The 16,076-nt window shown below is 42.9% G+C and overlaps 1 protein-coding gene across 1 annotated transcript in view; it reads left to right on the forward strand.

The window, feature by feature from the left end:
- Tmem163 (transmembrane protein 163) overlaps positions 1 to 16,076 on the forward strand; it is a 239,085-nt gene that overhangs the window by 192,195 nt on the left and 30,814 nt on the right. Inside the window, exon 5 of the mRNA XM_004836102.3 lies at positions 11,948 to 12,044. Within this exon, the coding sequence (XP_004836159.1) occupies positions 11,948 to 12,044 (97 nt within the window). The remainder of the gene's footprint in view (positions 1 to 11,947; positions 12,045 to 16,076) is intronic.

Here is a 16,076-nt window from a genome sequence, read left to right on the forward strand (position 1 = left end):
GGGCTGGAAGTCACATGGTGAAAGTAGGGAGGTGTAGTTGAGAGCAAATGTGTAGTTAGGGAGGATGATACAATCTTCCACAAGCCCACTGGGAGCTGGCTTCCTTGTTTTCTTCTGACATCTGACATTCCCTTGTCTGCTGCAGCACAGAAACCTCAGGACCTGACTTTGAACATAAACTTCTTTGACCCTAGAGGAAGATGATTTTCAGAAACAAAGGGTTTGCCGAGCTAGCACGTGTCCAGTGCAGTCTTTGGCCTCTTTGCCACTATGGCAGATAGTGTTTTCTGAAGATGCCCATAACAATTTCTTTCTCTCTCATGTGCTCTTTTATAATATTATCCTGTCACCCACCCCCCCATCAGAAGGTGGCACCTCATTCACTTCCCCTTTGATCTCAGCAAGCTTGTAACTCACTTATAGGCATCGGAATGCTCTGGAAGAATGCTGCATGACTTCGGAGGCCTTGCAGCTTCTACCTAATTCTCATGAAACTTTTGCTCTGGGGAAAGCCGGCCACTGTGTGGGAAGCCCAGCTTCCCCAAAGGACATTGGTTAACTCTGCTTGATCATTACTGCTGAGCTCTACCTTCCAGCTGCCCCTCCTGTGGGATGAAACATCCTGGTTTTCAGTCCTTGCTGTCATTCATCTTGAACTCAGAGAACATAGGTAGAGTCTGGTGAGCTCAGTATGTGTCAGATGCCTTGGTTCAAGGTTCAAGGAAGGGTGCAGTGACTGTTAATCCTCCCCTTGGGACAGCAGAGCCTGATGGAGGTCCATTACCAATGAGAGGGAATTGGGGCAGGTCAGGCCCAGCAGATGCTCACAATAGATATATACTGCCCAAGTCAGCTTTTGAAAAGACAAATCTAATCATTTTTTTAATCTCAAATATTTCTCTGACTAAGCTCCTCTCTCTAGCTGCCTTCCTAACACCCCGAGTTGGATGGGTAATAGACATCTCAAACTTAGTATGGCCTCCTGAACTCCTGACCTTCCTCCTTTTAACACCTGCTGCTCCTGCAGCCATCCCATCTCAGGAAGTGCTGCCTCTATCTTCCCTTCTCTCAGTCCCAAAGCCTTGCAGCATTCTTGATTTGTTTGCTGCATACCATGCAGGAACAGAATTTGACAATCATACAGACTAAAACTTGGGCTCCAAAGACTCAGCATCTCCAGTATCACCGTCCTGTTCCAAGTCATCTTTGGTTGCACTCTCACTTAACCTACATGCTGCAACTGCCTCCGGACTGCTCTTTCTGTTTCTGCCCTTGCCAGTAAGCAGTGATCCTTAAAACGTGGCACCTCACGTGATGTCCAAGCCCCCGGGCCCTCCCACGCTTGTGAATGCACACATTCTCACAAGGGCTCTATGAGCTTACAAGGTCTATCCCTCATCCTCAGACTTCACCTGTCAGCCCCCATTCTCCCTCTCTCTCCCCTTCTGCCCACCGGCTGCCTTTCTGTGCCTCCTGCAAGTTAATCAGACTTCCACCTCAGACTGTCATTGTTCCCTTTTCCTGGAAGTTTCTTTCCCCAAATATCTGTATGGCTGGCTTCCTAGAATGGTGCCTGATGCAAAGTGGGTGCGCAGTGATGATGATGCGTTGAAGGAGCAAATTCTGATATGTCTTCGAACCTGCTTTTCCTGCGACACACTTCACTTCTCTTTATCAAGCTTCTTTTGGTTTGTTCGAAGTTAGTTCTGTTCTCCTCTAGGAAAGTTCCTGTGTGATTTAAATGTTTCCTTTCCCTGCTCCTTGTCCATGTCATTTGTCGCTGTACCTAGTGTATAATGGGTTTCTTAGGAAGTGATTAAACCCTCAGTAAATACCTCCCTCCATCTCAGCCTTGACTTAGTGTTGATTTGCATTTAATAGGCAGTATAGGTGCACACATAACAATAACAAAAGGCATAATAGGGTGTATTCTGAGCAGTGAGCTGCTGTTCCCTGTGTGTTTTTAGCACAGGTTGTTGTCACTGTCTTTGGGTTTTTGCTGGATATGTTCTATGCATAGACAAGCAGTGGTGCATTCCATAAGTATTTAGGAAAAAGTTGGAATCGATGTGCTGATAACTGACCTGACATTGAAACTACCTAAGTGGTTCATTTTGAATGGTCCATTTGCATAAGTAGTAAAATTTCTGGATGTTCTTATTCTCCTAATAAATAGAGGTTACCTGGAGATTACTTTTTCTTTCTTTTCTATATAAGGTCTCATTATATAGACCAGATGTTGTTTAAACTCTGTGTAGCTCAGGCTGGCCTTGAACTTATGATGCTCCTGTTTTAGCCTTCCAAACCCTGAGATTACAGGTATGCACCACTGTCCATGGCTTAAAAGAGAACCTTTTTTTTAAAATGTTACTAAGACTCAGTTTATTTCTAATAATGCTAGGTCAAATACACTGAATATCAGCTAATTGGCCCTTGATCTCACAGTAATTTGGAGAACCCAGACACCTACTCTCACCTCCAGCTGCCCATTCTAAGGTCAACTCTTTCCTGGGTCATAGCAGTTACTTTCCCCAAAATTTTCTTACTTCTACCCATATCCTGCCTTGGCCGGTTCCTGAAAGACCAGCTAGGGTGATCCCTTTTAAGCGCGAGCCTCTGTTTCATCCTCCCTTGGTTTCCTGACCTGCTCAGAGTAAAAGCCCAGGTTCTTTGTTGACCATAAGGTCCTGCAGAGCCACTGAGCTCCAGCTCCACTGGCCTCATTGCTGTTCATGGAATGCTTCCTTCTAGGGAGCCTCTGTCCAGCATGCTCTTCTCCAGATGGTTGAAGAGCTTTCTCTCCCACCTTTTATGTCTTTGGTTTATAAAAGTGAGACTACTGGATATAAAATAGCACTCCCATTATGCTTCCCCTTTATTGTGCTTTATGTTTCTATACAGTGTGTTTATTTATTCATATCTTTGTCTGTCTCACCCCATGTGAAGTCCAGGAGAGCAGGCAATTAATTTCATTCTCTGCTGAATTCTTGCTCTAGACACTGTTATGGCTTGTGTTTCCCCAAAACCTCATGTGCTCATAGGTGGGAGTTTGGGGAGGTGGCTTGATCTAGGGTGTGTGATGCTTGGATTAAGGATGTGTGATTACTAAATTAGTCCACTGATTGATCCAGCATAGTTCTGGGTATGGATAATGGAAAGGCCCACCTTGGGTGCAGGTGGCACCACCTGCAAGGCTGGTAGCCTGGAAGGGATAAAAGGGAATGGCTTCTGTTGCTGCTGTTTGTTTGCTTGCTGCTTTGCTGTCTCCTGCCTCCTTGCCATGGACTATTTCTTCTCTTTGATGTCCCTCTGCCACCCTACCTTGGAGCTAGCCAGCTATGGACTGAAACCTCTATAAACTGTAGGATGAAACAAACCTTTCCCCCTTTAACTTTGGGCATTGGATATTTTGTCTCAAAATGTTGTTTGTCAACAAAAGAAAGTAACCAAGATAGACATAGTCAGTTTGGTTGATTGATTGAAAGACCCTGGGCCATGAGGCTCAGCATTGATTCCTCTTGCAGTGTATATTGGAAGCAGAAGTCCTGGATAGAGTTTGGCATCCTTTAGATAGATAGCTGTTTCCTTTTTTTGTTTGTTTTTTTTTGGTACCGGGGATCGAACTCAGGACCTTGCTCTTGTGAGGCAGGTGCCAGCACCGCTAAGCTAAATCCCTGGCCCTAGCTGTTTCCTTTTTATATATCCACCTCCCTACACCACAGAAAGAGTATAGTGAGACCTAGGGGCCCCAGGAAAATGGCCCTGGGAACTCAGACTCAGGAGATGCCTCTTCAGCTCAGGGCAGCTGTCTGAACATTAAAGCTTAGATTCACTATCCCTACTCCAGCCTTACCATTTACTCTTAGCTTACTACCCCCTCTTCCTCTTTAGCCATTCTTAAAATTCTGCCGTGGTCTCCTGGGTCACCAGGTCCTGCAGAATTCTACCTGCATCATGCCTTTCCATTGACTCTTCTCAGCTATAATGGCCCTGTGTAGGGAGTCATTTCTTGTTATCTTTAATACTGTCTTCCCCTTGATTCCCCTGCCTGTGGCTTCTTTCTCTTTAACCCTTTCATCCCCAGCCACAGTCAGAAGGGTCTTTGGAAAGCCCTTGCTTAAAATCTTTCAGCAACTTCCTGTGACCACCAAAGGCTTCCCCAACCTTAGGCATTATAATTTTTTCCCTATGTAACACTTATTTTATTATTTACCTAATATCTTAATGTAGGTAGTCATATTTAATTTCTTCCTAACCAATATTTTTGAAGTCATGGGGTGATAATCATTTTTTCCAAAGTACATAATAATTTGTAATTAATACAACATACTGCATACCATCTAAGACCCACTGAGCATATCATGGGTGACCTGTCCACCATCTTGAGGGAAATTCAGGACACACAGGGGCCTTCTCTATGTGACCCTTGCATTTCTGCTGCCCTTGTGCCAAATGCTTCTGAAGGAGGATCTCCAGGCTGAGCTTCCACTGAATCAAGGCCTCACAGTTCTGTGCCTTTGTGCTTTTGTTGATAAAGTTAGTTCTCTGTCTGGAATACCCTCCACACCCTTCTGGTTTTTCCTGCTTGACGAATCCTTTCACACACATGTCCATTATTCCACAGCCAGCTAGCTGTAGAGCCAAGCTTCCTTCCTGCTTTGTCCTCAGGGTATGTTTCATCTTTCTAAGTCCTTTTTTCATTTTGTTCCTTGGCCATTGTCTGTTTTCACATAAACAAGTGATTTCTGTGCTGTAATGATTTCCAGGTTTCCCATCCTAGGTTTGGTCTTTCTGAGGCTAGGTATAGAGTTCTTTTGCCTTTGGCTCAGGGCTTGGCAAGCAGAACTTAAAATATGAATGACTGAAAGTTTCACTTCCCTTTCTAAAATGCAGTTACTCCTGGTGGAGCAGCTACTGTGGTTAAAGATTGGTTGATATAGATGAAAACAAGAGTGAGAGTTGGTGTGTAAACCTGAAGAAGAGCTCCCCAAAGGAGGGAAATGATGCAATGATTGATGGGAGGTATCAAAGGAAGATACCCCTTCACAAGGTCCCCTACCCTATCCCCTGTGGTTCACATAAATGTGTATCTGGTCTTGAGAAGTAGTTCCTGGGCTAAGATGCCTTAAATGAACTTCTACATTTTTAGCACAGCCTTTAAAGCTGCACTGTTCACTGTAATACTCATGAACCACACAAGGCCATTTGAATTCTAATTAGTTAAAAGTAATGAAAATTAAAACTTACTTTCTTCAGTTGTACTAGCCACTTTTGAAATGCTCAGTGGCCACATTGAACAGCACAGAATAGAGCATTTCCATCATCACAGAGAATGCTATTGGGCTGCTCTGCTCTGGAGTTTGATTTTTTTAAAATAAAACCCTCATGTTGAACATCGTCCCTAAAATTGAAACCAAGAATAAAGTTTTATCTAAATGAGATTTCTGTGGTTGTGGATGTTGCTCAGTGGTAGAGCACTTGCCTAGCATATGCAAGGTTCTAGGTTTGATCCCCAGCACTGGAAAAAAGAGGGGGGAGGGTGGGTGTTATGGTTTATATCTATATGTCTCCCTAAAACCTCATGTGATCAGAGGTGAGACCTTTGGAAGGCAGTTGCATTATGGGGGCATTATAGTTGATTTGCTGTTGGAAGGTGGGGTCTGGTCTGAAGAGGTGGATCACTATGGGTATGATTGGGAAGGGTGTATCTCCCTTCCTGGCACCTTCCTTGACTCCACTTCCTGGATGCCATGAAGTGAGCAGGTTCTCCTCTGCTGTGCCCCTCTGTCGTACTGTCCTGCCTTAGAGCCAACTGTCCTGCCTGGGAGCCAGCTGACTATGGACTAAAACATAAGCCAAAATAAACCTCTCTTCTTTTAATTTGTGTTTGTCACATACTATGTTTCAATGATGAGAAAGAAACTAAGACAGTAAGATTTCCATTGGCTGAGTTCAATTCAGCTTGCCTGTTGTTACAGGTATAAACAAAGGGCTACAGTAATTATTAATTAAGGAGAGGATTTTTAAATAGGTGCATGTTCAGGATGTGGATGATGTAACCCTAAAGAAGGGATGGACCTCTATTGTCTAGAGAGCTCTAGCCTGCTTGACCATCCCTAGTTCAGGTCAACCTCTCTCATGGCAAGGCAATCACAATACAGAAGATGGATGAAGCTGAAAGCAGGAAGAGTTGGGAACATGATGAAGGGAATGGGCTCTAGAGCTCAGGCAAATCGAAGGAAGGGGACAGAGATGGGTAGGACTAGGAAAAGAAGCAGCAGTGCTCCTGAAGCAGGAGAGGAGGTAGGTGATAGTGATGGAGAGAGGAAAGGCTTGTGACTTGAACAAGATGGTATGTATTTGTGGCATAGCCCCCATAGAGTGGTGACTGGCTCACAACCATGGGTTGCTCACTTTCTCTTTCCTTTGATCCTGCCTCCAAACTGATTTGATTCATGGCTTTTTTTTTTTTTTTTTTTTGAAGTGACAGAATACATGGTGGGAAGGAAAAGCCTAGCTAGAATGAACCAGTAGTAAAATTGTGCATCTATAAGTGCTGGGTGTATCCTCATATCACCTGATTTATATTTCATAATTTGTTTCACATTTGAATGCCCAGATTGTAAGTGCTTTGTTTTAGATTTTTTATCAGTACATGTTTGCGTTATGTAATGTTTATATTCCGTATGTGGAGTTCTGCATGTCCATAACACATCTTAATTCCTTTTTTCATGCCCTGTTCCTCTTCATCCCCCTTGATCTTCTCATTTGAGATAGGTCCATCTTCCTACTTCCCTATTATCTTTTATTTTGCTCTTTATAATTTGGGTTTCTCATGTAGAAGAAACCGTGTGATATTTAAGCTTCTGTCTCTAATTTCACTTAACATTTGGTTTCAAGATTCATCCATTTTCCTACAAATGACACAGGTTTATCTTTATTTATAGCAGAGTAGTACTCTATTGTGTCTAAATACCACACTTTCTTTATCCATTGATCTGTCAATGGACATGTAGGCTATTTCCAAGATTTAGCTATTATGAATTGTACTGCTATAAACATGGGTATGCATGTATCACTGTAATATGATTTCTTTAACTCTTTTGAGAATATACCTAGAAGGGGAATAGCTGGGTCAAATGGAATATCTACTTTTAGTTTTTTGAGTAATCTCCACATGATTTCCATGGTGGTTGTACTAGTTTGCATTTCCCCCAACAATACAGAAGGGTTCCTTTTTCCCCTGCAGGCTTACCAGAATTTATTATTATTTGATTTTTTGCTGATGGCCATTCTTTCTGGGGTAAGATGGAATTTCAGTGTTGTTTTAATTTGCATTTCTCTAATGGCAGTGATGTGGAGCATTTCTTCATATATTTATTGACCATTTGTACTTCTGTGAAGTGTATATTCATTTCACTTGTCCATTGTTTGTTTAGGTCTTTTATTTTAGGTGGGTCTAATTTTTGACTTCTTTCTATATTCTAGATATTAGTCCCCTGTCTAAGGAATAGCTGGCAAAAAAATTTCCCTATTCTGTAGGTTTTCTTTTCAGTCCATTGGTTGTTTCTTTTGTTGTGGAGAAGCTTTTTAATTTGATATGATCCTATTTGTTGATTCTCAGGCAAGTGCTTTAGAGATGACATTGAAAGTAAAACAAGCACTTTCAAAACTGAAGGTAATTGGTTAATGGCCAGGGCTGCTCTGTGTTTTGGGGGTGTTTTATATTAGAGTTGTGGAAGAGGCTTCTCATTCATGACTCTTTTGATTTGAGGGAAAATCACTTAGAACTAGTATGACAAGACTTATGACTTAGAACTAGTATGACAGGCTTCATAAATGTGAGCTGGGGGCTGATAAACTGGCAGTTGACAAGGAGCCAGATTTTCATCTCGCCTCATTTTGGATGTGAATGCCTGATAGATTTTGCCTTTATAATTTTAGAGGCAAAAATTAATGCCTCTAAGTCATTCATAGACTTACAGTCTTGTATATAATTAGTAATTCACAGCCTTTTGCAGAACAACAACAGAAAAAACTAGGTTTAACCATCTATAATCATTTCTTTAAAGTGACTTTGATCATTTCTCTGGATTGTGCTGGCCTTTCAGACATTAACTGTCTTAATACATTGTTCATCAGGGTCACTCAGAAAGCTTATTAAAATGCAGATTTCTGGGTCCTAGAGTTTCTGCTTCAGTGGGTCTGAGGTGGACTTACTCAGAATCTGCTTCTCTAACAAGGTCCCTGGGTGCTGTGGATGCTGTTCATCTGTGGGCCCCACTGTGACAGCCTCTGGACCCATGGGAGCTTACGCTGTCTTAGTGTGAATTGATTGGGGGATTATGTTGAAGGGAGTGGTGATTCATTCGCCTCTTTCTGACTCAGAGTTGTCCTCCAGGGCATGGGCAGGAGAGGAAACAGTGTGTTCTTTCTGGTGACCTTACTTCTCAGTGCTCCTGTCACCTGCCAGGCCAGCCTGTTCAGGCAAAGGCCACGTGTGCTGAGGGAGCAGCTGCCCCTCCACTCTCCACCTCCCAAGCTTGGAAGCTGCTCACATGTACAGATGCAGAAGCAGCCACATCTGCAGTGTTTGCTCCTGAATTAAATCTTGACAGCATCCTGGAGATCCCGGTGGTCGCAGAGTGGTGGTGCTGAGCATGTGACATGGATGTCAGAGCCTTTTAGTGGCTGATTGGTTGACTGGGCTTGACCACTGGGAGGGTGTCAGTGGAGCTGGGTGGACTTTGAATTCCTTCCTGGGTAGCCTCTCAAACCTTGACTTCCTGAGTTTATGAAACGTGCTTCTCTTCCCCCTCCTTGTCCATAAAATAGCAGAAAAATGAAAATCTGGGTCTGGGGAATGGCCTCCATGGGACTTAAGAGCCAAGACAGAAACTCTGAGAGCCTGTGGGGAAAGCTGCTGTGTAAACACAATATATTATTAATACAGTGCTAAAAAATAGCATCATGCTCTCTGCTATTAATAGCTTCTTTAGATTGTCAGAGCAGCTAGGCTGTACCACACTGGCTCCAGAAGTGTTGAGGGAAGGGTGACTGTGGTTTTCTAATTTGCAGTCCATTGAAAAGAAGAGGAAAATATTCTTTTATAAAAAATTGGAACATTCATAGGCAGATTCGTGAAGGAAATATGATTACACTAATGCAAAACTTCACTATGCCAGATTATAAATTTCTTTTGATTTTCATTATATTTCAGAATTACTATACAGTATAGCCCATTCCATGGGCATTTGGGTAGAGTGTGGAGTCTCTTTCCTCCTCTCTACCCCATTGAAAAGTGACTGATAGCCCTTAGACTCCATGCAGGGCAACTTACAGATAAATTAGTGTATTCTGTCCACTTCAGATGCACATGGAGCACCTGCATAGAAGATAGTGTAGCTTTGATTAAAGATATGTAAGCAGAAATTATGTATCAAGTTCCTTGAATTGTTTATACTTCTTTCCTTAAGTAATATCACAAAATTGAAACCCAACTTTTGTGTTTGGTAGAAGCATGCCTGTAGTGCTGTGGCTAAAGATAGATTCTGGAGCATCACAGACATCCCCTGTACAGACATTTGTTTCCTTTTTCCCTCAGCAAAGTATAGAGATGAGGGGGTAATGACAAGGCACCTGTAGAAGGCCTAGCATGCAGGTGTGGCTGCTCCACTCATTTCTCAGGGAGAAGAAGCTGAGCAGTAAACACATACAAAGGGGCAGGGGCATCTCTCAGGGACAAGGCCCAACACTTCGTCACCATCTGGGATGACTGTTGCCTTCATGCCTTTGTTCTGGAGAGCTATGTGCTGTACTCCATAGTGGAAGCTCCTTAGGAACAGGACCTCACTTGGGACTGGGCCTTGCAGTAGAATGAAATTAGAATTAGACCAGGCCATGGCCCATAAAAATTGTTTTGGAAGCCTTTAAACAAGTGCAGAGGCTGGGTTCACCCTAGAGATTCCGATAAAACTGACTTAGAGTGGCCCTCGGGCAAGATTAAGAAACAACAAACAAAACAACAAACATCTCCGATTCCCAAGGTGAGTGCAGTGTTGGGGCTGGGAAAAACATTGCAAAACTTATCTTGGAGATCTAGATTAACTTTAGCCTGTCTTTCTGTACTGGAACTGCTCACAGCTCATTTGCTCATAGGTAGAAAAGATTACTCCAAGCTGACCCATAGTCAGCATTCAGTGGAGAACTTGGTAGTCACGAACAAGTTGCTTTAAGAGCATTGATTCACAAGCTCTTGAGATTCCTGCCTTGGCTCCAGTCCCTAGTTACTCAAGAGCCCTCCAGTAGGGGTACCTTGCTTTCACATGAATCCCTTTTGTCCCTTATTGGTCTTAACACCAGTCCTAGGTGCATTGTCTGTATTAGCTGGTTAGCTGAATCAGCGTGTTCTTACTGTCTCCATTATCTTTTCTCCCCATTGAGTGTGTGTGTTTCTCTCCTGGGGCTCATTATGAGGATGCATGGCACCCATGGCAGTTCATCCGTATGATCAAGTTTCCACCAAGATCCCCAGCTCATTCATTACTTTTCCCTCCATCTCAATGTTCTTTTTGTGTTTTGATCCAACCTACAATGATTCTTTCCTTTCGTCTTATCTTTGAAGAATAAAACTAGAGTGTGGGTGAGAAGCCTACTAAGTGGATTCTTTTTTTTGTGTTTTGGTACCGGGGATCGAACTCAGGTCCTTGTGCTTGCGCAACAGTCGGCAAAACCAGAGCTAAATCCCCATCCCTAAGTGGATTCTATGGAGCTTTTTTTTACCTGCCTTTAGTCCTGACTCTGAAATTTTGGGGATGTGTCTGTCCATGGGTTTATTAAGATTTGAGGTGCTACCTCAAAGTTAGTGAGCAGTTTGGGACCATGCTGTTAGTCCAGAGAAAGGAGTCCAAAATGGGTAATGAAAAATGGTCTTATTTGATAGCTTGGAGGAAGAGGGTTGCGTAGGCTGCCAAATGATGGTGCATTAAATTGGGATGGGAATTCATTTATTCTGTCTCTGTGTCTCTCAGTCCCTTGCATTAGCATTATCATTTCCTCATGTTTATTATCATTTTATTTCTCCAGAGATTTGTTGTATGGTCATCAGATGTTCTATGTCTGGAGGCTTATAGATTTCCTTGTCCCCATATCCTCAGCTCTGTACCCTGTAGCATCATCCATGGTTATGCTCCTAACTTGCTCCTGCCTCCTCCTGTGGTGGCTATCTTGATTGGTCTCATTCCTCCTTTCCTCCTCTCATTTCTATTTTTTTAAATTAATTTAATTTTTAATTCTCTATCTTACCACTCACACTCGCTAAATTCTTCCTCTTTTTTGTCATTGGGAAAAATCCAAAGATGTCTCTCCCATCTTATTTGAAAAAAGCATGCAGAGTATATTTCCTTTATCTAAGCTAACAGTGGGTTGCTTTGCTATGTTTTGTGCATTATCTCTTTTTATCTTCAGGTAGGAAATGTTATTCCCATCTGAAAGGCAAGGGGCTGGAACCTAAAAGATATTGAGTTCCTTGACCAAGATCTTGTAGCAAGTCAAATGGTAGAGCTTGGGAATATCTGATGCCAGAGCCCCCCCACGTTTGCTATTACACTTTTTACCCTCCACTTTGTGGAATGAAGCACCCTGTTTGCCAGAACAAGGGAGATGAGTTTTGTGACCTGCAAGACCCTTCCTCACATTTGTGACATGCTGCTAGATGCTGCAGGATGGTGAGCCCCTTTCACACGAGGTTGCCTTTGGTGATGGAATCCTGAACTGTATACTCCCAGGGGTGGCTTTGTATCAATCCTGGGGGTGTGGGTGCTTACTCTGCAAGTATGGCAGTGTGAATTCAATTGCAAAATTGTGTCCTTGTCATAGTCAACTGTGGCAAGTCTTCAGCAGTATGGAGTTCTCTCGGTTAAGACTATCAATGTTTTGTTTTTTGCAGAGCCTGTGTCATCCTGGGGGTGATATTCCTTCTGTCATCCATATGTATAGTGGTCAAAGCCATCCATGACCTCTCAACCAGGCTGCTCCCAGAAGTGGTAAGGTCCCTCTTCATCCTTAACCATCTTTACCAGCGGCTTTGGCTCCTGAGTTCCCTCTTACTACGTGTTTGCTGGGGGAAGGTGAGCAGGTTCAGAGACTATGTAACATTCAGGGGTCCAGAAGAACATGCTATGGGGATATAGATGACTTGGCAGAGTGGAGCACTGGGCAAAACAAAGAGACCCCAAATATTTAAGCTGGTACTGGGTTCTGTGACTCTCTCTTTAGGTCTTTGCTTATTTTTAAGATAAGATGTCTTTTATTTTTGGTAAAAAGAAATGGGATTGTTTTTGTGTAGCATTATGATCCAATCTATGTTGTTTTCATTGTTCTGTATTTATTCAGTGATTGCTGTAATAAGGAGTACTGTATTTTTTTCCTTTTCACATCAATACAGCAAATAAATCTATTCACATTAGGTTTTCTAATACAACTGACTTTGGGTATAGAAACTAGAGAACACAATTTTGTATTAAAATGTGTCTTTGACTGCTTTGTCCTCTGAATAAGAGTCATTACTTGACCTCTGATTCTTTTTTTTCCTCCTCCCCTTAAGTATGCCAAGAAAAGAAATTTTTTATAGTCTCTTATCAAGTGATCTTCACAGAAGGCAACTGATTTGGCTACTAGGAGATGAAGATCTGTCATTACAATAATTCTCTGTATACAAATTCATAGCAATTTGAATGTAAAATATGGGCACTTCTCTCAGGATATGATTTGATTTGCGCCTGGCTGCACACACCATGTCGTATAAGGCTAAAATGATTAGACCTTTAATTTTACTTTTAGAAAAATATATTACTCCTTTTGGGGTGATCTATTGCATTTGTGTTTGTGGTTATAGGGATGATGAAAATGAAGTGGGACGTTCTGCATTTGGTACAGACATCGAAGTGCTGCCTTAACTTGTTTCCTTACTCCCTTTTAAGCTGAGATTAGAGGCATCTCTTTCATGAGGCACAGGATCTTAACTAGTATTTATCACTGTAGTTGGCCTGAAGCTTATTCTCTTATATTTCGATGACAGGCAGGATGGATGCCAGGGCAGAAATGTGCCTACTTAGGTCATTTAGTTATTTTCAGAAGTAGAGCTTGCTCAAGCAGATATTACTATTTATTACACTCCTGTGCACTTCTCCCAATTACTGAACTCCTACTCTGATCTTCCTGGTTGCCAGGGGTCTTAGGCTCTTCCATCCTCTCCTTCCATCAGACTTGCTTTCCCATGTTTCATTCTGTCACATTCTGAATTGATTTAAAATATGAAGGCACAGAGTATGATATACAAGTTCAGTTAACATCTGCATTTTTTAGGGGATGGAAATGTGCATCAACTTTAAGAAATGTTCATAGCTGGGAATTTTCAGCATTACACCAATTGACACATTCATTTACTTAGGCATTAAAAATTAATTTTCCTTCAGGGCTAACTTGGTATAAGATGGCTGACTCTGTTCACCAGCCTTGCAGAGGCAAGGCTTTCCTTGTTTTTCAGCTGGGAACATTCTCTCGTTATCCCATGGTGCAAATGCTGTCACGTGGAGAATCTCACCAATGTAAATTCTACGCCACAGTGTACATGTTAGTGCCCTGCCCCTGGTAGGGTTCAGAGAGGGTGAAGAGCTCCATGGTTGTACTCCATATGAGCCCTGCCCTTGGGAAACACACACCTACTGCACTCTTTAAGTCAGTTTTATCAGTTCTGATTTTAAAATCCTATTTGTAGTCATCTCCTTTATTTTATTTTTACCCTCAGCATTAATAGAGGTTAAGAAACGGACTTTCAATTTCAAGCGGCATGAATCCCCTTCCTCCTTCCCTCAAGGGGAAGCCTTCTCTTGGCTGGCTGACACACAGCAGATAAAATGCTCCCAGATCGTAGTCAAAGGTTTCTTGATTCCAGGTCTTCTGGTTCCTTTATTCTGCACTAGAAGTTTTAGAAGCCAGTAGGTTATAGCCAGGACCCTAACCTCTGGGCTTCAGTAATTCCGAATGAATATTCATCCATAATGCTTCATGTAAATTAGGAGTCACATATTCAAATGGGGCAGGAGCCAGTCCTGAATCAAAAATAAGAGCAGCTGGCCAGGTTTGGGGCAACTGGAAAGCATGCGCCCAATTGTGGTTCCAGCTTTGCCTGGAGTTGTCCTATTGTGAGGACCTGTGTTGCCAGGTCTTATAAGGTTTTTAGGGAAAAGTGGGAACTTGTGCTTAATTTGAAATAAATTGGCAACTGATTAAAAATTTTTTTGAAAAGCATGGTTGGGAGTAGGTTGATAATTTCACACACACAGGTCAGGGAAAGTATGCCTCCGAGCTGCATGCGGGGAGTTTTCTATTTCTGGTGGAAAGCAGGCTACGAATGTAGGCCTGTGCAAAACCAGGGTAGCTGGTCTTTTAAGGCCTGCATGGCATGAACTTTCCTTCCAGTCAATCCCTCAGTCTTTGCTTCAACTACAGAGCTACATTTTTATATTAAGTTTCTGTTCTCTCAGAAGCTGCATCTTCCCTCCTACAACCCTATTCCCTTGGCTGCTTTTTTCATTCAGCTGCACAATTCTCAGAGTGAAAATAACTGCAAAAGTGGGTAAGTTTTAAGTAAGAAAGACTTACAGTTAGAAATTACCTAACCATGAAGTCAGCTGGCTCTGAGCCTCAGTGGTATCCCTAACTGTGCCAATCCCTCAGGGTTTTGCTGGAGGAGGAACTGGGCCAGCCTAACCCAGAAGAGGGCACCAGGGAATCTCTATGAGGATTCATAAGCAAATGGCATAAGCCTGGTTCCTCACTACCTGCAGTCAATGGCTTTGTTTGGTTAATGAAATGCTTTCCAAACTCTACACCTACCGCAGTTCTGGAAGTGAGCGTTGTGTGGGCAGTGCTGTGACATAGAAGCCACAGTGCTGCTTTGTGTTAGTGGGTTGCTATTTGTTTATAGAATGAAAGAAAAGTTGTAAACCAAACTGAGCAGGTTTCAGAAACATGATTCTAATTATCCTCAGACTACCTTACCCATTACTTCTCATTTATTTATTTATTTATTTATTTATTTATTTATTTATTTATTTTTGTACCGGGGATTGAACTCGGGTCCTTGCGCTTGTGCAGCAGGCAGCGAAACCACTGAGCTAAATCCCTGGCCCTTTCTCATTTATTTTTAGTTGACAAGTAAAAGTTGAATACATTTGTGGCATACAGCATTATGTTTTGATATATGTCTACATCATACAATGGCTGCTTTAAAATGAACATCGTGCTCTTCCTGTTTTACCCCACCCACCCCACTCTGGTAAGGAGGGAAGGTGTTGTGCTTCTCCCTTTTGCTAGGACATGGTGCTCTGAAAGCCGAAGTGATCTTCTCGAGGTTGCCAGCTGGCTGGTGGCAGAGTCTGGAGTTGAATTCTTGTCTTTTTGTCCAGGGCTGTTTCTGGTACCGTGGACCTGTACGGCCCTGCTGTCCACTGGCTTTTGGGGCTGGCCCTCTTGAATGTCTCCTCCTCCTACTTCTGGAAAGCAGAGCTGCTCTGGAGGCAGATGTCCAGGCCCAGCTGCTCCCAGCCTTGGCCCTTGTGGCTATTCCTGCCACCACTGCCCCAATCACACAGGCATTCCGGGCGGCTGACCAGGGGCCCACACTAGCCTGTCTCTTAAAAGACCTTCATCAGATGGAACACAAAGAAAGACAAGGGTGTGGGGGGTGGGGTTGCAGGGAGCGTGGAATCACAGGCACCGTAGGGATTAGTGCTGTTGCTGAGTGTGGTGGGGGATGTGAGCAGACATCCTCAGGTGTCATTCTTCTCCCTGTCTCTTACTTGGGTGGCCACAGGCACATCCCATGCATTCACTGACCCTCGGTTTCCTTGTATGTAAAGTGGTGACATTGCTTCTGTCAAAGATTTTAAATAAGGGTCATATCAGGGACTGGGGATTTAGCTCAGTGGTTCCACTGCCTGCCTCACAAGCACAAGGACCTGAGTTTGATCCCTGGTACCAAAAATAATAAAATGAAATAAGGGTCATATGAG

Source organism: Heterocephalus glaber, unplaced genomic scaffold, assembly GCF_053883595.1.
Source record: "Heterocephalus glaber isolate CG9 unplaced genomic scaffold, H.glaber_assembly_v1.0 deba00000347, whole genome shotgun sequence".
Classification (NCBI taxonomy): Eukaryota; Metazoa; Chordata; class Mammalia; order Rodentia; family Bathyergidae; genus Heterocephalus; species Heterocephalus glaber.